The sequence below is a fragment of the Macaca fascicularis genome, chromosome 12, assembly GCF_037993035.2.
Source record: "Macaca fascicularis isolate 582-1 chromosome 12, T2T-MFA8v1.1".
In the NCBI taxonomy this organism is placed as follows: Eukaryota; Metazoa; Chordata; class Mammalia; order Primates; family Cercopithecidae; genus Macaca; species Macaca fascicularis.
The window spans coordinates 126,315,912-126,341,806 of NC_088386.1; the positions used below are offsets into that span (position 1 = coordinate 126,315,912).

At 43.5% G+C, this 25,895-nt stretch overlaps 1 protein-coding gene across 9 annotated transcripts in view; it reads left to right on the forward strand.

Annotated features, from left to right (window-relative positions):
• The window catches only part of SP140L (SP140 nuclear body protein like), a 65,306-nt gene extending 46,332 nt beyond the window's left edge, over positions 1–18,974 (forward strand). For 6 of the 9 annotated variants that reach the window (XM_074010438.1, XM_074010435.1, XM_015432932.3 and 3 more), the window contains 11 exons: positions 350–430; positions 3,747–3,821; positions 5,098–5,202; positions 7,270–7,412; positions 8,579–8,626; positions 11,965–12,006; positions 15,350–15,465; positions 16,176–16,284; positions 16,586–16,663; positions 16,883–17,026; positions 18,017–18,974. In XM_074010438.1, coding sequence (XP_073866539.1) covers positions 350–430; positions 3,747–3,821; positions 5,098–5,202; positions 7,270–7,412; positions 8,579–8,626; positions 11,965–12,006; positions 15,350–15,465; positions 16,176–16,284; positions 16,586–16,663; positions 16,883–17,026; positions 18,017–18,115 — 1,040 coding nt within the window. In that variant the 3' untranslated portion in view covers positions 18,116–18,974. Of the gene's footprint in view, positions 1–349; positions 431–3,746; positions 3,822–5,097; positions 5,203–7,269; positions 7,413–8,578; positions 8,627–11,964; positions 12,007–15,349; positions 15,466–16,175; positions 16,285–16,585; positions 16,664–16,882; positions 17,027–17,376; positions 17,633–18,016 lie in introns of all 9 variants that reach the window. The other 3 variants (XR_012421547.1, XR_012421549.1, XR_012421548.1) reach the window with 1 other exon arrangement.
• Positions 18,975–25,895: the final 6,921 nt, after the last annotated feature.

Here is a 25,895-nt window from a genome sequence, read left to right on the forward strand (position 1 = left end):
GGGAGACAGAGAAAGACTGTCTCTAAAAAACAAAACAAACAAACAAACAAAAAACAAGAATGAGTGTTTTCAAATTAAAAAATTATTTGGACTGAGTCATTATAACATTTTCATTTAAGTCTCTGTGTATTATCCTAATAAATTCTAAGAGACTTCAATGTACAATTAAATCCTGTGTGTAATTTAGAAGTCGACACTCCCAAAAGCAGAAGATGCTCTGGACACCTGCTTGAGGTTCCTTGTCTGAGTGTCTGAAGAAACCCAGGACTCCCTCACTTGAGTTTGGTTCAGCCTGACAGCTGTTGTTCTGCTCAGTTCTATTAATACATTTTCCCCTGCCTATCCCCAGATAACAGCAAACCCGGTGGCCAGCTGGTCCCTAATGAAGAGAAGGCAAAAGTGAATCTGCAAGGCCTTTCCAAGATCAGCGGTAAGATAAAGTTTGTACCACTTTTCATTTGCCCTTCAGGTCAATGCAAATGTTGTTGACGTTTTGAGGAGCCTAGAACCTTTATTGTTTACTAGTCAAACTTAGTCAATTTCAGAGCTGTGAAATCTAAAAAAAAAAAAAGCAAACCCATTAGAAGCCAGGGTTGTAAGTTGATTGTATTCATATCATAGATCTTATCTCTCTAGGTTCTAAAGTTGTTTTCCTCTCTGTTTTATCTGATTTTCCTGGAAATTCCTTTGCCTTAAATCATTCGCTAATGAAAAAGGCTAGACCTGGTAAATTGTAAGCAGAATACAGGTTTATTCTCTCACTGCCCTTTCAAGTCCTCTTCCTAGATGAGTTATTTCCTGTCCTGAGCAACCCCTATCACTTTCCTACTCCCTTTTCACAACAATAAGAGTCTCCTTTCAGTAGTTGAGAGTCTTTCTGACCAAGTATTAAAACTCCAATGTCCTCCCCAGTTTAAAGCATTTAAAGCACCTTCCCTCCTGTAGCCTGGGCAAGCCTTAGTCTGGAACACATATAGTTGGGGGTGACATAGTCAGTGTCTTCTCTTATTCTCTCTTGGCCCTATCCCCACTCCATAACTGTTGGCTTGGTCCCATCCAGGACTGGGGAGGTGAGAGAGAGGGGTGAGATCAGAGTGTGGAGGTGTCTTGCCTGACAGGTGCAGCCGTGAAATGACGTTACAAGTGGTTGATGCGCAATCACTAGCTCTTTCTTCCACGAGATGCTTTCATCAACTCTCCTGCAAGGGAAGGGGAGGGGTCAGGCATCACAGCTTGACTTATTTTGAAAGAAATAGAGGTTTACTTCTACAACCTGGATGTGAGTGAAGGGCTGAACCTAGCATCATCAGTTCCACCAACTCTTTCTATGGTCGCATAGGTGGACTGGTGCATTGTCTTAGGATGTGGGTGCTTGAAACTTGGGTGATCAACTCAACCTACTTGCTTGGGACTTTCTTAGTTTTGCCAGTGAAACTCTCATGTCCTGGGCACCCCCTTTGTCCTGGACAGACCGGGACAATTGGTCATTCTACTTGGTACTTACTGGATTGTTCCCAACCGTTGGGACTTGAAGTGAAATTTTGAGAAAGCAGGAGGAAATTGAAAACTCTGTCACACTTCTTTCTAGAGGCTAATTAACACCAACCATAACAATTATTTTAAAATAACTTTAAATTATATTCTGGCCACCATAGTATTTATTAGGGCTTGTGATAGGGTTTCAGTGTTGTTAAATGGGTATTACAGCCATTTAACACAATAATATTTGACACAATAATATTTGAATCCTGCCTTGTTCAGCCACTCGATTCTGAGAGTAAAACACAGTAGTGCTGTATTATGAATTTGCTGTATTTAAGCTCCAGATTGTTCTGTACCAAAAGCTCCATAGACTAGAGTAGACTTCATGGTGTTTCCTTTTTCTCCCTAAAAATATGAGGCCTCAACAAATGTAATGAAAGCTAAATCTGACACACCCACTAGTCCCAGAAAAGATGTAACCAGACAGAAACAGATAGAAAGGAAGAAATAACTCTGTATTAGCTGGACTGTCCAAGGTTGTGGCCAGAGCTCTAGTGCCAAGACTGGCTGGAGTATAGGAGGGAAAAGAGCAGCAAGAGTATAACATCTGGATCTATTCTCACTGTACGGTGAGCGTGGACCCTCAGAGAGGAGGGAGGGATGAAGCAGTGAAGAGGAGAGACCTGGAGATGTCCTGGCCTTCCAGAGTCCCCTTGGCATCTTTCGTGGGAGAAGAGGGGAGGAGAGCTTCTCAGAGAGCCACACCTGTGTGGCTGATGTTCTATTGCCTGGAAACCTCATCTTCCAGAGGCAGGCAGCAAGATGGAGCAAAAAGATTAATATGCCTCATGGAGAACCACATTTCCACCTCTTTAGTAGTTTTTCTTAGCCCTTGGCTGTTACTATAGAAGACTCATACCTCCCTATACAAGTTTATTAAACTCTCCTAAAGCTCTTCTTTGAGCACCTATTATCTTGGTTAAATATTAACAGGATGACAACTTGTAAATATGAAACTTGTTTGATCTTGGGATAAGATGTCTGTAATTATCAGTATTGGTCCCTTGGGCCATTTGGGTCTTAAATGGGTAAAAACCTGATCAGTAAGTGTGTAGTCTAAAGACCAGAAAGTGGAATCATATTACTAAGCCATAGGTCCACTTTGGGTCTGATTGGTCTTTTCCACTTTGCTGGCCTAATATGCTCATAATATGCTTAGAGTTTAGAGTACTTAGGAATAAGTAGGTTGGAAAATATTTCTCCACGGGGTCTACATGACCCTGACCAGCACCCCCAGATGGTGGTCACTGGATGGTGGACATTCAGCACAAGAAGGAAGGAACATTTTGCTTTCCTGCCTTGGAAAATAAAACACATTTGAATGATAGTAAACCTTGAGATGCCCACCCACAGCCAATTAACATGCACACGGGAGAACCTCGTCGGCCGCAGCGTCTGCCATGTCAATCCTTAATTACCATTTGGAATGAAGGCTGTAGAAGTCTCAATTCTACCCATTCCTCATGGTTAACTTTTTTCTGATTAGTTTCTTAGATTCTAATATTTCTTTTTTCCAAAGCCATGTGGACAAAGCCCTGGTCACATTTACTATTACTTTCAGCACAAAGGTACGAATATCTTCCCTCCATGTGATATGTGCAGCATACATCTCACCTATAGAACACCTAATAGGATTTCCCTTAATTCACAGAACTGTCATTCAGTTTTGTCTCTGCTAAGAGAAGCCCAAATGCCTTCACTTAATTTTGTAGTTTTGTCTCAATTTTCTCTGAATATTTTAGTCTCTGTAATGACAGTAATCATCGTTTTGATCTTGCAAAGATTAAATAAATTAGTGGATGTGTAAGTGTTTAACATGTATTATATGCCATATATATTTTTCAAAGATATATATTTGAAATGAAATATGAAAAGAACCTTCAAAATATGAAATGAACCTTCAAAACATGAAATGAACCTTCAAAATATGGAATGAAGTATTTATACTGTTGCTTGACATATATGTGGAATACTGATTTCAATTAGTTTTTTTCCTAATATAAGAATAGGAAAATGAAATATAAAGTAAACCTAATATTAGCTATCTAATTCTTCATACCTTAAAGGCTAAGGTTTAAATCTTTTTATTTATACATTAAACTGGCTTTTGGAAAGTTACATTTAAATGGAATTTTTGAAAAGCAGCAATATGTTTAATACAGTTGCTTGTTTGTGACTGTGATTATATTATTCTATTTTCTCAGGGAGTAAGAGAAGCAAACCTGGAACCTGCTTCACTCAGAGTGACAGAGCTCCACAGAAAAGGGTCCGATCGAGAGGTAAAAAAGAAAAGAGGAATGCACTTTCAATAACTAAACATCTAATTTCCTGTGCTTTATGCTGTATTTTCAGTAATAAACCTATTTCCTTAATTGTTTTATGAAACTGTACTAACTATTGAGAAATGTATCCTATTAAGTCATTTTCCAAAATGTGTCAAGGAAGAAGGAAGTAAGTTGGTGATTGATCTACAATCAGACCCCGGGGGCTCAGGGGCCACTAAAGTGCTACTTCCACTGAAATGATAAATTTCAAGGCTGGAGATAGCCCATTGCTGTATAAAGGGTATAACCCATAAGTGATTTAGCTGACCTTCCTCTGGCTACACAGAATGCCACAGGTTGCACACTAAGGTTGAACCAGAGTTGTGGTTAGAGATCTGTGTCCTAAGGCTTTTTGGCTTTTTTTTTTTTTTTTTTTTCATCTTTGACTGTGTGGTCTTGTGCTGACCACTTGACCTTCTTTGCCTTGGTTTCCTCATCTGGGAAGCTAGAGGGTGAATTAGGCCAACCACCCTTCTTATTAGTCCATCTCAGTCTAAATAGTCTGCCCTTTTCAAAACCAGTCTCAGGACCAAGGGCCGCTCCCCCTGCCCGTCATGGCCTCCACTCCTCTGTTTAGAAGGGCAGGATTCGCTGCTCATCCTCCTGGAGTTTTTCTTTGAAAAACTTTCCCACCTACTTCTGTGGTGTCAGGTTCCCAGTTCCCCACTCCCTGCTCAGTACAATTTTCAGATTATTCTAGAGCTCCCTGAGCTCCTTTCTCAGCTGTGGAGAAAGCTGATAGGAGGGGAAAATGGAGCAAAGCAGAGAATAAAAGCAGAAGGCAGGCGCCATCTCCATTAGGTTATCTCATCATTAGCCTCTCCCTCCTTGACCAGTCAGTGCTCAAATGGGAGACTGATTATGGTCTCCAGCTTCATCTCTGGCTACCTAACTGCAGCAAAACAGCATAGCTGGAGAGCGCCCATCAAACCAATGACAACAACTGTATGTTTCATTGTCATATAAGAATCAGTGGAGCTTACTACATTGGAAGTTAAAACAGTTTTACTGAAGTCTAATTTCTCCAATATTTTGTGTGACATTTGAAAGGTGAAATTGGGGCCCACATTGTGTAGTATTGTATAAAAAATGCCACTTGGAAGAAAGACTTTGAAACTCTAGAGATTTATGCAATAGAATTTCTTAAGTAGCCTTTGTAGGATTTACCTCAGTGGGGAAGGGGGATGTGCCTTTGCAAAGTGAGACACAATGAAGAAATCCTCTCTTTCAGCTTCAAGAAAGCACAAAGATGAAACTGTGGATTTTCAGGCTCCTTTACTTCCGGTGACCTGTGGTGGGGTGAAGGGAATTTTACATAAGGAGAAATTGAAACAAGGTGGGTTTCATGGTCTTCTTTAAATTGCAACTCCTATCTGAAGGCATCACAAGTAGTGGGGAATTATCATGTGAATTACACATCATTCAAGGAGTTTGGCCCCAGTTTGGCTTGAGGGAAGGAGGAAGGGATTTCTAAGATGACATTTTCAGACTTTAAGAAATCACACCCATTAGATGCTCACTCGCACACGGAGTGTCCAGGGGTTGCCCAAAGAACCAAAGAGAAGTGCAGGAACGTCAATTCGCAGATGGAAAATGTCACGTATTTTACTTTGAATCAGACAGAAAAGGGAAGAGGCCCTCAACCTCGACCTTCATATTCTCTCCCCCTTCTGGAGTGCCATCACCGGGGCAGGGTGCTTGGCTTAGGGTGATGATCACAGGCTTTAACATTAGGAAGCCTGAGCTCCAGCCTTGGCTGTGCAGGGGTGACTGTTCCATTCTGAATAGAGAAGGGGACCTTTCTGAATGTGAAAGTTCTCATCTAAGAGAGGGAACAATAATGAAAAACCTGCCTCATGATGTAGCTGTGAGAATTAATTTACATATTAACGTAAAATATTTTGCAATTGAAAATTATAAAACTTTGTCAAAATCATCTATCAGAATGGCCTTCATCTCAGACCTCTCTTAACTTGGCTCTTTGAGCACCAATTAATATAAATGTTTTCATTGGGACTTTTTTTAAACAGCTTAACTGAAATAGAGTTCACATATCATGTAACTCACCACTTAGAATATACCAATCAATGATTTTTTTTTTGTATTTTCACAGGATTGTACAGCCATTATTATCATCTCATTTTAGAACAATTTGTCCTTCACTAAAGGAAACCTCATGTCAATTAGCAGTCAATGCCCATTCCCACCTCGCCCCAATGCCCAGCCCTAAGCAGCTGCTCATCTATTTTCTGCTCTATAGATTTGCTTATTCTAGGCATTTTCTACAAATGGAATCCTATAATACATCTCCTTTTATGACTGGCTGCTTTTAATAAGCATGATGTTTTCAAAGTTCATTCATATTGAATGTATTGGTACTTCATTTCTTTTATTGATAAATCATATATTTCATTGTACAGATATACCACATTTTGTTTATCCATTCATCAACTTGGGTTATTTTCACTCTTTGGCTGTTATAAATAATGCTATTTTGAACATTTGTGTAACAAATTTGGTGTGAACATATTTCGGTTCTTTGAAGTGTATATTCAAGAGAGGAATTGCTGAGTCCAATGGTCATTCTATTCTTAACTTATTGAGGAAACACCAAAGTGTCTTCCACAGTGGCTGCATTATTCTATATTCCCACGAGAAATGTGTGAAGGCTCCCATTTCTCTACACACTCACCAACACTTGTTATTGTCTGTCTTTTTTATTAAGATACTAGTGGGTGTAACGTGGTATCTCACTGTGATTTTGCTTTGCATTTCCCTAATAGCTGATGGGGTTGACTATCTTTTATATATAACTTAAATTTTCTATTAGGTAACATTTCACAATTATTTTTTAATATCAGCTACCCGTGATTGCACAGATGAGAAAATCTCTGTTCAATAATGCCCTAAAACTGAATGAAAAATGTTGTAATAGAAGGTGCACATGTTGCTGGGGTGGCCTCCTGAGCCACAGGGCACTCATCTCAGACTGTACCCCTACCTAAGGATTCTGCCTCCACGTTGCCCCCAGAGCCATCTGCAGACTCAGGCCTGGTCTCTACCCCCAGAATTAAAAAGCAAGTTGGAATCCTCTCATCTTTCAGAATTACTTGCTTTTCATTCTGCAAGTGCTTTTGAAATGCTTAAAAGGTTGCTCTTGTTGACAACCATCACTTTCTTCATGGATGAAGGTCAAAGAAATGTGCACCCCCACCAGGAAATATCCTTAGAGGGGACTTTCAGGCTGGATTTGAGGCCTCTGAAGTCTGAGAGGGAAGGCCAGACCCTCCCGCTATTGATCTTGATCAGAAATTGGGTGGTTCTAGATACAATGTGGTGAGTGGCCACAGTCTGAGCACTGGGAACAAAGAGGGCTCAGGATCAACTTACCCTGGTCTTACAGGAAGCTTCTTGAAGTGTATACAGACTGAGGATGGAAATTGGTTCACCCCCGGAGAATTTGAAACCAAAGGAGGCTACGCAAGATCAAAGAACTGGAAGCTGAGTGTGCGCTGTGGCGGGTGGCCCTTACAAAGGCTGATGAAGGTATTCCAATGACAAGGCGCCAGACCTGTACCCCTTCCTGTTGTTCCCCAATAATGAAGAGACTGTTTATTCACCAAATATTTGTTAGGTTATAGCTAAATCCTTGATGCCAGTGAGTTTATCCTCTCATTCAGGAGAGAGGGACCCCATATCCATAACCACACTACAGTGCAACACATTGATGTTGTACAGGGGCTCCATCAGGATAGATGCAGCAGCTTGGAGGAAGAAAGGGTCATTCTGACTAGGGTGGATGCAGACAATTTTGTGCACTGAGAAAAAGAAGAGAGTTGATAGTCAGGCAGGGCAAGAAGATACTTCAGAGAAAGAATGACCTGAAAACCAGAATGGCATTAAAACAAGAACCATAGTAAAACTATTAACAGGTCTGTGGATTTAGGTAGATAGATTGCATACAATAAGGCACAATTCAGCAACGGAGGTTGTCTGTGGAGCGCTTTAATGCCAGGCTAAGTAATTCAAATCTGTAATTGAGATAACAAGGAATCGGCAAAATCTTCTGAGATTGGAAATGACATTTAACACAGTATTTTAGACAGCAATAGGGTTTTGAAATGTCTTCACTGTTTCCCCTGCTAGCAAACCTATACTCAGTCTGGAATGCTTGGCTCAAATGTTACCCTCTTCCTTAAATATTCACTGACCTAGCCATGGGTCCTCCCTTCCCAGGGTTCCTGAGCCCCCTACTAATGCCCTTTTTTCACTGTTTATATTTATCCTTCTGTGAGTGCTTTTTGTCTGTAGATCTCTTTAGGTTTTCCCATCTCCATGTACCCAAGATTGATCAGAGTGACTGACACCCAGTAGCATGCAATAAGTGGGTGCTCTGGTGTAGGGACTCCAGCTGGGAGTGGCACTGGTGGAACTGGAAAAGAGGTGATAGATGGTATGAGATTATGAATGAAAACCTCTTAGGACTTAGGAAAGAAGCACAAGAGAAGGGAAAATGATCCTGAAAATGATTTTCTGTTGATTGGAGTCTAGAAGCACAGGTGAAGAGAGGGAGATGGTTTCTCATTAGACACCTTGGGTTTGAGCTGGCAGTGGAACACTCAGGTAGAAGTATTTGGGAAGAGGTTGGAAATGCCAGACTCACAAAACAGAAACACAGGCTGACTATGAATCTTGGTCTTTTTATGTTTCAGGAAGGATCTCTACCTAATCCTCCAAAAATACATTACAGGAACCAAAAGGTGATTATTACATAATTTTCTACAGATTCTTGTCACATAACTGATTTAACATGTACATCTTATTCTATGGAGTCTCCAATTGGGTAATTATAATTAAGCTTTCACCTTCTCCACTACCCACGTTTAAATTTTTTTTATATATGCCTTCAGAGTTGCTACTTTGAATACTATGTGTATATAAAGCTAGGTCCTCTTTGGATTAAACTGTATCAGATGGAGATGCTGAGGAGCCATCAAAACAAACCCCCTGAATGTGTTTTAGCAACAGATGCAGATGTTCTAAGAGTGTCAAAGTTGGAAAATCCAACACGGTCATGGAATACATAAAAATATTTCATAATAAGATGAGAATATCATCTCCGACTCAAAATCAGATTTTTTCCATTGATGTTATTGTTTTCTAACTTTTGTGAAATTGATAGAGCCAACGTTTCCTCCCAGTCACTTGAGACGTGTATAAAACCATATATTATTTCATGAAATAGGTAATAAAAAGAATATTTCTTTTCCGATCTTTCACATCCTCTTTCACCTTCCAAAAAAAATGTACACACAGATACACAGAATTCTTTCTCAACGGGAAATTATTTCCCTTCGTCAAGATGGTGCCATTGGGGAGGCAGATCTCCAGAGGCAAATGTATTTTATAGGAGGGGCTGACCAGGAAAACCTTTTATGTTGATGCCACCTCTTTGGCTCTACCAGAAAGACTGTGCAGACCTGCTTTTTATCTGTGAAAGTGATTTTCCCTTCACTTAAAGAACGTGACAAATAAATAGGTTAAGTGCAGTGTAGATTCAGGACAAGGTGATGGTTTTTCCAAGACTGAGTATGAATGAGAACCTGAGGAGAGGGAAGAGAAAAATGTCATCCTTGTGCACTTCAGGTAGAAATGCGCATTCAAGACATTGACAGACTTCTAAAACAGCTCACACATAGCTCGCCACTGGGCTTCATATTCCATTGGGAACCTGAGATCCAGGCCTTTACCTTATCTGATATACTGGCTGATTTGAATTCTCAGCCACTGAGATATTTCATCCACTGGGTTTCCTGAAGGGAAACTATTACATCACCTTTTCAGTGAGTACACTAAAGACCAGCATCTCTACCTTTCCCCAGGTGCCGAGAGTAACTCAGTCTGGATGACCCAAATGAACTGGACATTTCCAACTAACCGACTCTCCCCCTCTTCTGAGGTGCAACACTTAGCAGCAACAAGCTGCAGTTGCCTCTATGTGTTGTGTCTCCTCATGGGGAGAACAGAGGTCCCCTAAGTGGCAGATCCAGGATCCATTACAAACTCCGTGGGTCCTCTGTGCCTCTCAGAGCTTCTCTTGCTGGCAAAGCCATTTGGCTTCTGGAAACTTCAGTGTCACTATCAGTGCCACATGATAGTGTCTCTGCTCAGGCTCATGACAAGGGCCACATAAACCTTTTGGTGGCAGCTGAGGTGTAAAACAATCTGATATACTCACCCAGAATAATTGTTGTATGCTAATGCTTGCTTAAGAGACTCTAGTTTTTTTTTTTTTTTTTTTTTTTTTTTTGGAGACAGAGTTTCACTTTTGTCATTCAGGCTGGAGTGCAGTGGTGCGATCTCAGCTCACTGCACCCTCTGCCTCCGGGGTTCAAGCGATTCTCCTGCCTCAGCCTCCCAAGGAGCTGGGATTACAGGTGCCCACCACCACACCTGGCTAATTATTTGTATTTTTAGTGGAGACAGGGTTTTGCCATGTTGGGCTGATCTTGAACTCTTGAAACAATATTCATTTATTCACCCATTCAACATATACTTATCAAGCACATACTGAATTCCAAAGGCCATTACAAAAGATTGACCTGAAAAATCATTTCAGGCCAGGCATGGTGACTCAAGCCTATAATGCCAGCAATTTGAAAGGCTGAGATGGGAGGATGACTTGAGCTCAGGAATTTAAGACCAACCTGGACACATTGTGAGATACCACCTCTACCAAAAAAAAAAAAAAAATACCCAGGCATTGTGGTGCACACCTGTAGTCATGCAGTAGCTACTTGGGAGGCTGATATGGGAGGATCACTTGAGCCTGGGAGGTCGAGGCTGTAGTAAGCTGTGATTTCATCGTGGCACTCCAGCCTGGGTGACAGAGTGAAACTCTGTCTTAAAAAAAAAGAAAAAAAGGAAAAGATTGTTTCAATTTTATTGTAAACATGGATGAATTACAAATGGGTGGGGTAGGAGATTCTAGGCTAGTCAGAGAGGCAGTCAGTGACAAGGTCACTTCTCAGGTGCTTGTGCTTTGGATCACACTTGTTTATAGCCTCTGTACCCTGGGCTAGAGACAAAAGCTGAGGCCGCCTGTATCCCAGAAGGAAAAGGTGCCAACTCCTGCAATGGATATCCAAAAACAATCTAAATAAATCTAGTGGGTTACCTCTTAAAAGACAGTCAGTCAACCTGACATCTTCTTGTGCTTTGGATAGAAAGGAGAGTGGGAGACGCTCAGGAAGAAGAGCTGCAGCACAGAGGACCTTGGAGGCATTTTATCACCAGGGCATTGTCCCTAGGGGAGCTGCAGAAGGCAGTGTTATTCTTCTCTGGGATACTTGCATGGCCTCCAGGACTCTGGGCCCTGGGGTACTTGGAGGATGTGGGGGATAAGTTCTCAGCCTGATTATTATTGCAGCTCTTCTGGGTGGGATGACACAAAGGCCAAGTTTAGGAAATATGCCTGAGGGCCCCTTGGAGTAAAAGGACAAGTAGAGCTTCTCTGACTTGGCCTGTGCGAACTAGGTCCAGACTCCCTGCAGGGAATGGGATTTGCATTGGGCTAAACAGTAGTACTTGGGGACTTTTTCTTCCCTCAGTAGATATATAGGTCCAAAAAATCAGATATGAGGTAAAGGGAAGACTGTTTAAAAAATAAAATTTTAGACAAAATAAATTTAATAGCATTTATTGGAGCAAAGAGCAATTCATGAATTGGGCAGCACTCAGAACAAGAAGAGGTTCAGAGAACTCTGCTGCAGCAGCCCAGACAGTGAGGCCAACACAGGAATAAGTCAGAGAAACTATATTTAATGGGTTATCACAGAAAGATGCTAATTAGAGGTAGATGGCGGATTCTAGTCGGTAAAGTCTCTAGTTTCATTTTACTGTTTACATCAGGTTTCAGTTTACTTACATAGGAAATTAAAGTACTGGAGTCACCCCAGCCTACTGGCCTTCTCCTCCCAACTATTTTTTTACAACTGGTTCCTGAATCCCTTCAAAGATGACTACTTAAATTTAAGTAAGTGATAGATGGAAACAATGCATTCAGTATCGTAAATCAATCTTTCTGTTTTTTCAACAGAGAATACTGAAGTCTCACAACAATAGCTCAGTGGACCCTTGTGTAAGTACAAATTCTGAGCTATGACCCCCAGAGTATTCCACTCCTTTCTCCAGTGATATGTTCTGTGCCATGACTACTATTCCCTGAAGCATGTTCAGTCTCAGTTGGAGTATGTTGCTGTGTGTGACGAGCAAAGAATACCAGTTGCATCACCCAAGCCAGGTAGATGTGCCTGGGTCTTGGATGTCTCAGTGTGAAAGCACCCTTCCCATGTGTTTCAGTAGAAACCTTCCAATGTTCTTATTTCCTTATTCCCTTGGATAGTGAGTATGGGAGGCTGAGCTCTAGACCACTGAGGTCTCTTGAGACAGAGCTTGAAGTGGTAATGGGTAGGGCTGGCCTGGTGACTAGGGGGAAGGAGTAAAGGTGAGAGGATAACAGAATTCTCAAGTAGGGGGTATGGATGAAAGGGAAAGTCCCAAAAGTGCACTCCAAGGTGCAGGTAGAGCTGAAGATCGTCTTAAGCATCAGGCAGAAGAAACAGAGCATGCCAAGCTCTTATGTTTAAGGTGTGGAGTCTGTCATTAGTCCTGTGAAGGAGTACATACAGGACAAGAGGTCCTTTACAGAGCCCCTATGACCAGTCTCAGGGAAGCCATTAGGCTGATGAGCTGGTTAGGACTGAAACCATCATGACCTAGTAAATCCTGAGGCATTTTAACTCAACTGCTTATCTGGTGCTCAGTACTATGCAAACTTTCTGATCCCATGGGCCCCATCCATTCTCTACTTGCTATATGGCTGCCTGCTTTGGGTTCTACCGAAATCATGGATGAGTTCTTTCTCTAAATGAAATTCTGGTTTGCTCCTTTTCATTGCAGTGAGATGTCAATTTTAGGTAAGGTCACTTTCTCGCAGAACTCCAGGAGGCAGCACTCACATAGAATATCATGCAATAATACTGACACATAATACTTAACTGAGTAGGGATGCTCAAATAGTTTTATACACACCTTACCTCCAAAGCAATCCTCCAACAAGATTTAGTTCTTATCCACACTGATTTTGACGCCCAGCCAACTCAGGGACTCATGAACAGTTAAAACGGTCCTGGAGGTCAGTGCTTGTGTGGCTGATTTTGTATAAGCTTGACATGGAGGTTTATGTCTCACAGCCCACAGCCAGATGTTTGTGGGAAAAAGAGGAAAACAGTTCCAGCAAAGGTATGGTCACCACTATTAATAATTTTTCCAAGGCCAATAACAACATTGACTTATAATATACCCATGCCTCCATAACCAGACTTTGCTCAGGTTGAATCTCAAATTATCCCGCATCCTGGAGTCACCTGAAGTGCTTTAAAAAATATTGTTGCCTGGATTCCACTTCTAGGGAAATTCTAAATTAATCAATCTGGACTATGTATGACTTGAACATTAGAATTTTTTTAAGGTCCCCAGATGATGCTGATACATAGAATTACCTATTCTGTCACCTTAAGAAGAATACCAGTGCCTGCACCTCAGCTCTGACCCAGTGATTCAGAATCCCTGGTGCTGGGTTCAGGACATTAGCATTTTATGTACTCTCCTGAGATGAGTCTAATGTACAGCCAGACTAACAACCAAAGAACCAGAGAAATCAAATCTCTTCTTGAAAAGATATAGATTTGGAGGAAAAAAATGGCAGATCGGAGGCAGGACCAACTTCCACCTCCGACTCAGACAGACAGAAGAGCATGTTGAGACTCACATCGTGAACTTTTGTTACAAGAGCCACCACAGGAACATTCCAGCAAAATAAGGAATTCACAGACCCTTTGAAAGAAGTGGCTTGCCACTGCAAACTCTGTGAGACAGCCAAAACACAGTTCTCAACGTGTGAGAGGGAAAAAGTCCACCTCTGAACATATATCCTCACTGGGGAACCTGAAAATCCAGATCATGGGAGAAGGATTTCACCTAACCTAGAGCTGAAATGAATTTAGAGAGCTGGGCAAAATATAAAAGTAGAAGTAGCAGCAGACAGAGCCCTGTAGGCACTCCACACAGGGCCACATGGGGGCTGCGCTCAGGAACAGTGGAAACAGTCAGTGGCTGTGGAGGGTGGGCTGTCCCCTGCTTCCAGAGGGAGAGTGTGATTGGCTGGTTTGAATAATTCCATGGCTGGCAGGAAAACGAAATCAGCTAATCAAAAATAAGCAGAAGGTGCAAGCCGTCCTCTTGATCAGAAGTGTTGGTAGGAAACCTTATCTGCAGGAGCAGAGCCAGGGGAGAACTTGTAGATAGACCATTCTAGGCCCTCCCAGTGTTACCAGATGTCCAGGCTGCACATAATATTGAACTCTAATTTTAGTCCTCACAGCACTTTTCCCTTGAACGACAAAGGGCTCAGTCACAGACCGGTTCTTTGTCATAAATACACATGCATTTGTCTACAATACAGCCTCTACGTATTGGTCTCTATATTTGTTCTATAAATTCTGTTGGTTTTTAATGACTGGGATTTGCTCCACAACACGTGGATGCAAATACCATCATATTTTAACTTCACTAAATCAAATTAAATCTAGCTAAAGGTCTCATATGTTGAGACTGGTGAGAAATGGAGAATTAGTTGATTTCCCATTCTTTTTATAGAACAAAGCACCAGCTCTTTTATGGGCCCAGGAAATGAGGAGAGGGCCTCCATCTTCAACACTGTATGATGCTGTTACCATGGTCCTTGGTCATTAGAGATGACATCTTTGCACCTTACAATCCAAATTAGCTAAGTCATGGGAGATCTTCTGCCAGGCTCCCCAGAGCCGAAGAGCTCTATGTGCCCCCTGTGACCCACCTGGTCATCTGTACTCATGGTCCTTCCCCCTCAGAGGTCGGTGTAGAGCCCTCCAGGCACAAAACCCACAGCCTAGAAACCCCTAACTAGGCCCTCTCTTCAACTCATGAGGAACTTATGGCCAAGAATATGGCATGTGATGATATCTCAGAAGCTTATTCCGTTATATGTAATTCTCTGGGTCTCCCTTTCATGAGTTGATTTGTAGTATAAGCAAATGGATTTAACACGTTACTTTAAAACCTGGTTTTATCTGCAGCATAATACAATTATTCAGATTCCTATAAGATCATCCTCTTGCTTCGTTGCTCGTCTTTCTGCGTTATAATCTCTGGTTTTATAAGGAAAACGTTTTTATTCTGACACATACCCCTGCCTCCTGAACTTCACTGCAGACCAGGATTTGTTCTGAAATCTCCATGCCATGCTTTTCCTTCATATCCCAGGGAGAAGCATACGCCTGTCCACACAGACTCACACAAGGCAGTGTGTTCTAGATGCCCAGAGGGGTGGCCTTCCTGAATCTTGCGGTTCCCAGTGACGTGGAAACTCTTTTACCTTCTAGATGAGAAACTTGGATGAGTGTGAGGTGTGCCGGGACGGAGGGGAGCTGTTCTGTTGTGACACTTGTTCAAGAGTCTTCCATGAAGACTGTCACATCGCGCCTGTGGAAACTGAGAGGTGAGTGACATGCAGACGCCTCTCCTTCCTGCTTTAAGGGACCTTCCGCCTGCCATGCGCACTCTCCAGCAGAGCGCCCACTTGTGTCTAGATGGGGAAGGGGCAGGTTCGTCAGGTACTGGGACGCAGCAGTGTGTTCAGAGAGCAGCGGGAGATGCTGGCAGCAGGAGGTTCATGTTCTCTGTGCTCTCAAGGACCCGCCTCTGATATGCTGAGGCCAGTGCTGGGGACCTTTTGCCCACATACTGGTTTTGTCCTTTCCTTCAATTTGGCAGGAGAGTCTCCTGTCCCAAGGGATTGAGGAAAAGAAACACCAGTTGTTTGTATTTTGTGCTTATTCATACAAGACAGGAAGCACGGTCTTGGGCTGATGGAGGCCCGAGGTCCCTGGAGCTGAAAGCCCAGTTTCTGAAACTCAGGCCTGGCAGGCAGGGCTGCTTGTGCTCCCAGCAGCTCAGACAGGAAAAGGAGAGTCCACACTCATGGTGACACCACCTTCCTCGGGCTTCCTGCCTGCTGCTACCGCTGATGCGAGGGAAAGGCCAGTGGCTGGAGATCCCTTGTGCAGTTCTAGGACACTCTGGGAGGTGTTCCCCTCCCTCCCATGACTGAGCCCATCAGCCATTCCTGAAGGAAGACAGTGGCAGCCACAGGAATAGTGGCCGTTTCCAGGGTCCCTGCCCTCTGCTCACCCATGTCCAATCTCTCAGGACCCCGTGGAGTTGCATCTTCTGCAGGATGAAGGAGTCTTCAGGAAGCCAACAGTGTTGTCAGGAATCTGAGGTCCTGGAGAGGCAGATGTGTCCGCAGGAACAGTTGGTAAGTCAGATGCAAACCCCAAGCCTTCTCCTTTCCCCTCACACGTGAGCACCATGAACAAGCGCAGGGTCAGGGGAATTCACAAAAGGAGCCTGCTCTTCCGAGCCACACTTCAATCGCACTGATAGAACACCCCAATTTGTTTGCACAAAAAATAACTCAGCCATGACATGTCTGTTTCCAAGAGCCACACATGTTAGAGAAACTTGTGGAAGAAGGGTGTGAGTCGTGTGCTCCGTCTCATGCATGTGGGCTCATTCTCTCCAAGCTGCTTTTCATTTACAGCCTCTTTCTTTTGCAGAAATGTGAGTTCCTCCTCTTGAAAGTCTATTGCTGTTCTGAGAGCTCCTTTTTTGCCAAGATTCCATACTATTATTATGTAAGTAAAAACAGCAACCCATGATTACAGGCTGTCATGACATTACCTGACCCTGAAATGAGCCCTCGTGAGATTTGTGATCTTAATCCCATGGGGCAAGAGCACACGCTGTCGTTACAACCTTCACCTTGTTGTATTTCTACTGGATTTTATGGGAATCCACAGAAGGCAGACATTGAACTATGCTGGTAGCTTTTCCATTGGTATTTTTGTCACCAGATTAGAGAGGCGTGTCAAGGCCTGAAGGAGCCCATGTGGTTGGATAAAATCAAGAAAAGGCTGAATGAGCACAGTTACCCCCAAGTGGAGGGGTTTATACGAGACATGCGCCTCATCTTCCAGAACCACAGGGCCTCTTACAAGGTAGGTGGCTCTTCCTGCTTCCATTTCATTTCTTTCCATCCTTCCCCTCATTTTCTGGTGCCTAGAAAAATTTAGTTTCCCTCATCCTGTAATAAGCTTGCACAAGCAAGGGTTCTGGAAGTGATTGATTGTTTACAGTTCAGAACTTAAGCTCTTCTTAGCAAAGAAACGGTGAGTCAAAAGGTGTCCCTGCAACCAGAACCCCAGGTCCCTGAGAGCTCCTCCCCGACCTGCCCCAGAGGAGACAGGAGCTCAGAGAGAGCAATTGAGTCCTGCCTGCTGCAGCATATAAAGAGAAGAGAATTTCATCTTAAAGTGATATTGTGCTTCTTATCTGCCCCCAATCCCAGAAATCCCAAACTCCAGATTCCTTTGCATGTGAAGAGACCGTATGGTTAACACGGATTTCCAGCAAGGAGTAGAAGTGACCGAGAAAGGAACAGATCAGTGATCTTACCTTATACCCTTCCACTATCTGAATTGTTGAAATTCAGTGGGTTACTTTTCTAACCCACTGAAATAAGCAACCAAAGCCAAAGAAGTAATAATCCCAACTGTGGAAATGATTTCACTTTTCTGCCCTGTTAATAAGAAAGCATCATGCTGGTAAGAAACAGAAGTTACTGTTAGCTGCATTAGTTTTCAAGTTTAACCTGGTTAATGTAACTTAGGGTGTTTAAGATAAGAGTTCTACTTAATAATAGTATATTTCACACTTCAACATTGTTCAGAGAGTAAATATCAAATGTTCTCACCACAAAATGATAGCTCTTTGAGGTGATGGGTATGTTAATTAGTTTGACTTAATTATTCCACATAGCAGTCATAAATCACAACACTACCTTGTACTCCAAAATACATACCATTATAAATTGTCAACTTACAGTTTTTATTTTTTAAAGACAAGAGTCCTGATCATTCTCAGTTGAAAGGTGTCTAATGACACTAATGATAAGGAACATCATTTTTGTCTTTATTATTTTTTTCCAGTATAACGATTTTGGTCAAATGGGACTTAGACTGGAGGCTGAATTTGAGAAGGATTTCAAGGAAGTGTTTGCTATTCAGGAAACAAATGGGAACAGTTGACTGGTTTAGTGGATGCTGAAGGCCTTCAGGAAATGGTACCCCAAAATATGCCACTGCCTTGCCACTGACTTCAAACTGAGAGCACTTGGGAAATAGCACAAGCAGGGAGGGGCTTTTCTCTGAGCCTCCTTCATCTGCCCAAAGACAAATCCTCAAAAGAAATTCGATCATCATGAATCACATCCCCAAGAATCTCACCAACCAGGGAAGAGTAACTGAGATCACAGGGAAGGAGATTGGAGGTGACACCAGCACAGACAGACTCTCACCTCTTCTCCTGAGGTCGGCTCCAGATAACATTTATTACTCACAAGACCTTTCTCCTCTGTTTTTTTTTTTTTGAGACGGAGTCTCACATTGTCACCCGGGATCGGAGTGCAATGGCGCGATCTCGGCTCACTGCAACCTCTGCCTCCCAGGTTCAAGCGATTCTCCTGCCTCAGCCTCCCGAGTAGCTGGGATTACAGGTGCCTGCCACCACACCCAGCTATTATTTGTATTTTTAATGGAGACAGGGTTTCACTATGTTGACCAGGCTGGTCTCAAATTCCTGACCTCATGATCCACCTGCCTCGGCCTCCCAAAGTGCTGGGATGTGACAAGAGTGAGCCACCGCGCCCGGCCACTTGCAAGACCTTTTATCTGAAAACCAGCCAAGCTTTATTCACGACACACTTCTTCCCTTTCCTCTCCCACTTCTGTGGCCAACTCCCTGCAGAACGCCCAAACCCCCGTTCTTTTCGATAAAGATAGCTCATGATGGTGTATGAATGTCAATCATCTGACCCTTCTTGAAGTGTTAAATTTCGTGGGACTCCTGTGCAAACATGTATTATTAAAAATTTTTTCCTCCTGTTAATCTACTTACGTCAATTTAATTCACTTGTAGCTCAGCCAAAGAACCTAGCAGGTTAGAGGGAAGCCATTTTTCACTCCCCTGGAAAGCTGTTGGCATCCTGGCACCATCTCCTCTTCTGGCCAGGTCTTTTCATCCCCAGCTGCTGAGTGGTGGCTGCTAATGTCAGCAGTCCCCAGAGTATTACCCTTGATTGAATGGAATCAGCTTTACCTGGAAGTGACACCCTGTGGCCTGAGGTCGGCCCCCTTGCCTCAAAGCAGGACCAAGGATGTGGTGTGCAGCTACTCTGTGCTCCCAGGAATCAGGCTGGAGATAGTCTCCAGCTGTTGCCACATCCTGGCTCAGCTTTTGCCCACATGATGAGCTTCCCCTGCTCCTTTCTGAGCGAACGCTCACCATCAATCTCTTGCTTAAGGGACTTCATCCCAGAATGTGCTTCTGGGGAATGCAACCTAAGGTAATGGCCCCAGGAAGTGAGCTCTGAGGACAGGATTCTGGAGTTGGATCACTGTCTAGCCCAATGGTGCTGGGTGGAATATGGATAGTCCCAGAAGTGCTATCACTGAGCAGTTGCCCAAATTTTCACCTGTAGTAAATTGGATGAGCTACAGGTCAAGCTATGTACTAAAGTAGCTGGTACAATTGTCTAGCATTTAAGAAGTGAGGAAAAGTAACTATAAGAAGTATGGGTTATTACTAAGTGCCGTTAATGTCTTGAAAAGAGTAAATGACAGGCTTAGATCTATTCATCACAAGCCTAAAGAGAAGAGCTCCTCATACCTGCAGCTGGAAGGCAGACAGCAAGGAAGGTCTGGTACAGGCCCTGATTTTACAAATCGCAAAACTTCAGAGAAGACTGAATTCTAAGCTCCGGGTGGTCTCTTATGCCAAAGTCAAGGCCTTAAAACTCAGTATGGGGCTATCTAGGTAGATGTACATGAGAACTTTGAACTCCAGATGCCCCCTGAACCTCCTGGGTTTGCAGAAAAGTCTTTCTGCCCCTTGTTGGAAGAGAGAGCTACCACCCCCACCCAACTCCCGATTTTTCTAGAATGAAGACTATGTAGAGACTGCTCAGGACAATGCAAGTCCACAGTCATGGGCAAGGTGACAAAGTGAAGAGAGCGCTCATCCTCCGAAGGAGCTGTAGGACTGGCCAGCTGCATCAGCAGGAGCGAGGAGATTGTGTCTGGGAGTGGATCCTGGTCCAGGAAGGGCGAAATGTGAAACCAGATAAGTGAGAATTATTGACAAAAGGGCAAGCTTCTCTACCACAGAGTTTAACTAGCCTGGCATGGGCCAAAGGTAACAATTCTGATATACTCCTGGGTGGCTCCCAGAGACTTAGTATAAGCTATGCTACACATTAAATCAAGTGGAAGCAGAGATACCAGGACTACTGTGGCAGAGTCTGGGAAAGGGGGTCCCAAGGATATAGAAGTTGGTGTGCTAGAATGACTCTGTGCTCTACAACTGGAGAATCCATCCATCAGGCGACCGAGTTCCTCCAAAGGGCGACACTACTAAGGTGTCTCAGACACTAACTAAGGTGAGAAGGAATGCACTGCTGAGGGGGCAGCACATCCTTGACAAGCTCAATGGTGACTGTCCCCTGCAGGCTGGAATAATGCTAGGGATGTTTTATAGAACTGGATCCCCCAGTAGTGAGCAAAATGATAGAATTCCAGAATAACAGAGGCCAAGTGGCAGCATTTAACTGTGAGGACAAGATAAAGTAATTTCCCTAAGGGTCATCAATGTTAGAGTGACAGCTGGGAGGCCTGGCTTGTAGGTGTCTATGAAGGTGGCCAGTAGGACATGCTGTTCCTCTAGGCAAGACACATATTGCTTTAGACACATAATCAAAAGAGATTGAAAGTAAATGAGCAGCAGACTGATGTCAGCTATCTAAAGGTAAAGTCTTAGACCCCTTGCCCAGCTTCCAAACCTCAGCCAGTTCTCAATGGAATCCAGAACTCACTGTTGGAAATGAGGGCAGTTTCTCATAAGGAAGAACCTTGTTAATGTGCACAGCACTGATTTCCTCGAGTTTTCATGGGAGGGCTCTATGGTCATTTGTTCGAGTAACTCACATGCTGGGGAAAGGAAAATACACAGATCTTTCAAGGGATGTTGAGTACAATGTCAGAGTTGATGCTAATCCCTGGGGACCCAAAGCCCTATCGTAGCCCCTGTTAGAGTATGTGGAGGTGAGGTAATGTCCATCTCACAGTGGGCCCTCTGGATCCACAGAGCCACCCAGCAATCATTTCCCCAGTTCCTGAATGTATAATCAGGATATACATTCATACATACATCATAAAATATAGCAATTTCCTGTCCTGGTTCCTTAACCTCTGGTTTCCTAAACTACAAAATAACAATGACTATCTTAGAGAAGGCCAAGCAAAAGCCTCTGAAACTGAAGTTTCATGGTGAAAAAAAGTAAGTCAAAAGCAATTATCACATTCTTGGGGAATGATAGAGATTAGTGCCACCTACAAAGACGTGAGGGAGTCAGGGGTTGTTATCCCAGTTACACCTCCATTTTAATTCAGCAGTCTGCCCTCTGGCATCTCCTGATGGTTCATGCTGCTAAATGACTACTAAAACTTAACTTAACCAAGGAGTAGCCCCAATTACAGTTGCCATGGCCAATGTGATATCTTTATTGTAACAGGTTAGCACAGACTTAGTAAGTGATATGCAACTATTAATATGGAAATGACACTTTTAAAGGATCCAGCAGGATGTAGGTTGAGAAGCAATTCACAATCTCAAGGATTGGACAACAGTGTATCTTTACAGTCTTGCTCCAAGGCAAGGTGAATCCTGCTCTGTGTTACAATATAGCCTTTCTGGACACTGCAATACATTACATTGGCCTACCATATTGATGACAGTATGTTCATGGGCCTGATAAGCGAGAAAGGTTGACTATTCTGAATGACTTAGTAAATCACAAACACTGCAGGTGGTGGGAGAGAAACGCTGCAAAGATTCAGAGATATGCCATATAGGTAAGCTTTCAGGGGTTCAATGGTCTGGAGCATGTCAGAGCATCCCCTTCAAAGCTCCATGCTATTGTAGCTCGTATTTCCAGCACTAAGAAACCCAGAGCTTGGTGGGCCTCCCCAGGTTAGGAGAATCACTATGTTGACATTCTGATGAATGTGATTCTAGGCTTTGTAATGTGTGTGTGTTTGGGAGTCAGGGAGTAGGGAGGCAGTGGGTATACCATCTTAATAAATAAAAAATGCTTATCAATTTTTTTCACTTAATAATATACAATGGACATTGTCACATCAGTAGATACAGCTCTACATCATCATTGCCATACCTTTCATTCATCCTCAAAACTGAACGACAGTTAGCTCTTCAGTTATTTTTGGTCTGGTAAGCATAGTGATTTGTACTGCGAGGCAGCACAGGCTGGCATTCAGGAGCACAGCCTCTGTAAGTGGAAGCCCAGTTCCTGCACTTCTCCACTTGCTGACAGTGTGTCCTTGGGCAAGCTACTCATCCTCCCCTGTACTGTTTCATCTGTAAAATGGAGATACTAGTAGTAAATTGCTCACTGGATTATTGTGAGGATTAATGAATTAATATTTATTATGCACTTAGAAAGTGGCCCTCCATGCAATACATATGTAATAAACAAGCAAACTTAAAAGATTAACATAAACACCCTTGTATCAATTCAGGCTCTTTGCTATCAAGAGAAACCCAATATATACCCAAAAGAATAGAAATCATCCTATGATAAAGATACATGCACGTGTATATTCATTGCAGCACTATTCACAATAGCAAAAACATTCAGTCAACCCAAATGCCCAGCAATAATAGACTGGATAAAGAAAATGTGGTACATATACACCATGGAATACTATACAGTCATATAAAGAAACTAGATCATGTCCTTTGCAGGGGCATGGATGGAGCTCAAAGCCATTATCCTTAGCAAACTAATGCAGGAACAGAAAACCAAGCACCACAGGTTCTCACTTATAAGTGGGAGCTGAACAATGAGAACACATGTTCAGAACACATGGACACAGGGAGGGGAACAACACACTGGGGCCTGTTGTTGGGGGCAGGGGAAGGGAGAGCATCAGGATAAATAGCTAATGCATGCAGGGCTTAATACCTTGGTGATGGGTTGATAGGTGGAGCAAACCACCATGGCATACATTTACCTATGGAACAAACCTGCATGTCCTGCACATGTATCCCAGAGCTTGAAATTAAATTAAATTTAGAAAAAAAAAGAATCCATTGTGAAAGAATCCAATCACAAAAGACCACATAATTTATTATTCCATTTATGTGAAATGTTTAGAATAGGTAAATCCATAGAGACAGAAGGTAGATTAATTGGTGGTTGCCTAATGCTGGGAGGCTGAGGGGAAATGGGTATGTAGTTTCTTTTTACAGTGACAAAAATGTTCTGAAATTGATCGTGGTGATGGTTAAAAAGCCCTGTGAACATACTATATGACTTTGAATTATACTATTTAAATGGGTAAATCATATGGTATGTTAATTGTATCTCAATAAAGCTGTTAAAAAAATAAAAACATTTAAAAAACAGAGACTCAATTTATCTAGGCTACACAAAAGTTACTCCGATGATGAAATACACAGTGCCTCACAGAAAGGGCCAGAAAGCAGGGTTACAGAGTTGGCAAATGGCCCTGGGAAAGGGCAAGAATCAGAGCATTTCCAGGCAATCATGCACCAGGAATGACGCAGCCATCCCCTCAAGGATGTTAAGATTTTACCAATTATTGTTGATTTCTTTAACTCCTCACAATACTTCACTCAAGCTCAGCTCCCCCCAAACAGCATCTGGTTGGCCTGGCCTGCTCAGGGGCCAGCACTGTGATTAAAGTCCCTCACTCCTGCGCCCAGAAGGGAGCCCTCCTTCACCCAAAGGAACAGGGGACTGTTAGGAAAGGGGGATGGAGCAGGCTGGACAGCCAAGGAAATCACAGCTGACTGAAGAAACCCACCTGGGACACTCACAGCCTGGACCACTGCTGTCTAATGGAGGAATAGGGGCAACTCCAGGCCAGTCAGAGAGGCCAAAGAGCTGGGGGCTGCCAAGTTCCTTGGGTCCACGGGAGCAGGTAACTGTTTCCCCATTGCCCTGTGCTGCGGAGGCAAAGACTGAGATGGTCACTGTTCATCTGACATGAAGCTACACTACCCCTTACTACATTACATCAACACCGATATACTTCTCTCCTGAAATATTTATTCACATTTTTCCCTGAACTGCATGGTGTGTGCGACTGAAAGAGTCTACACTGGTTCATACAAGGACAGCACAGTCTTGAGTTGTGTATTGTGTCCCCACCAATATTAAGCAGGAAACGAGGGTGTGGCCTGTTCAAGGAAGGGGGTGACTTCTCTGCTGAGACACTTGGTTACATTTTTAACTGCATCCTGCCAGAGCTGCCAGAAAGGTGGGTAGGACCACTTTCCATCTCCTGTTCACCTCATCCTCCAGAGGGTTCATCCACAGTTGCCTGAGTCTGGGTGGGGAGGAGGATGCAGGACCCCAGCCTTGAGATCTCAGGACCTCGAGTCTTGGCCATATAATGATGTGGCCACCACTTCTGACTCTCTCTGGTGTCTGTGTTCACTCTTCTGGGTCTCAGAGAATGGGATTGTGTCCATGGCTGGTGCACCCTGCATGCCAGTGGACATGTCTGCTCTTAGATGTTTTTGTAACGTCTGTGTCAGTACATGTGGCCCAGAGTGCTGTGCAGGAGCTGGCTGGTGCTTTTTGTTTTGTGCTTATTCAGGAAATACAAGAAATGACTCGTGGGTTCCTGCATGTGCCATTGTCTGAATGACAAATGGTAAATCCTGGCCCCACTTCCTCATGTCCCCAGTGGGGAAGGACCCAATTTCCAATTCTGGATTCTTACAAGCACAACTCAAGAATATCATTATTGTCATCATAGCTGAGCCTGGAATCCAGGCTCTGGGATAAATGTGAGCCCCTCACTTCCATGCCTCCACATTCAATGGGCTGAACACCCTCTAGAATTATTCATGAGAGAGGGTGTAATAGGCCATAGATGGTATGTGCAGAGGGGTCTCCAATTCTCTCTGGAAAGGAGAGTATCACCTACTAGACTGAGTCCACTGGCCATTCTCAACTGGCTAGTAGCTGCAGAAGTGGATCTGTCAGGGAACTTACACTTTATTCTATTCCCTTATACACCAAGAAAATGGATCAGTAGCAGATGAGATGAATGAGTTTCCAACTTCAGTGTCGTTGTTTTGGAAACCAGCACAACTTGTCAGTATGTTGCCCAGAAAGACATTGGACCAGAACACCCTGGAGGCCACCTGCTCCCCGAAGAACTATATTCCACCTGGCAGTTTTACAGCCCACCTACCCTGAGAGCCTTATCCCAAGGTGAGACACGGGATATCCAGCAAAACCTGGTTCCCAGGGCCACTTCATGACCTAGCCAGACCAGGTGGTCCTCTTGTGTTAGTGGGCTGGGGCCCTGTAGAATGTCAACCTGTTCCCTAAGCACAGCATTTGTACCCATGAGAAACATGTGCACCAGCTAGGAGAAATGCACAGGACTGTCCCACCAGCTCTGAAGATGTGTTTGGCCCTGGGGAGAGCTCAGTAGACTTTATTTTGGATTTCCCCTACAGCAGATCTGTTACGACTGACAGTCTAACAAGACCCACCTCATCCTCAAAACAGGGTCTTCTCAGCCCTTGCTAGGCAAGGGTGCCCTGGGAGAGCCCCCCAGTGCTCTAGTCAGCTGTCTCCCACCCACATTCCCATGAGGAGCACCTGTGGAGACGCGGATTCCACCCCCCCACCCCCCCGCACATCTCCGCCAGGCAATGGTTGGCAGATGGGCAGTGGCCTGTGCTAAAACT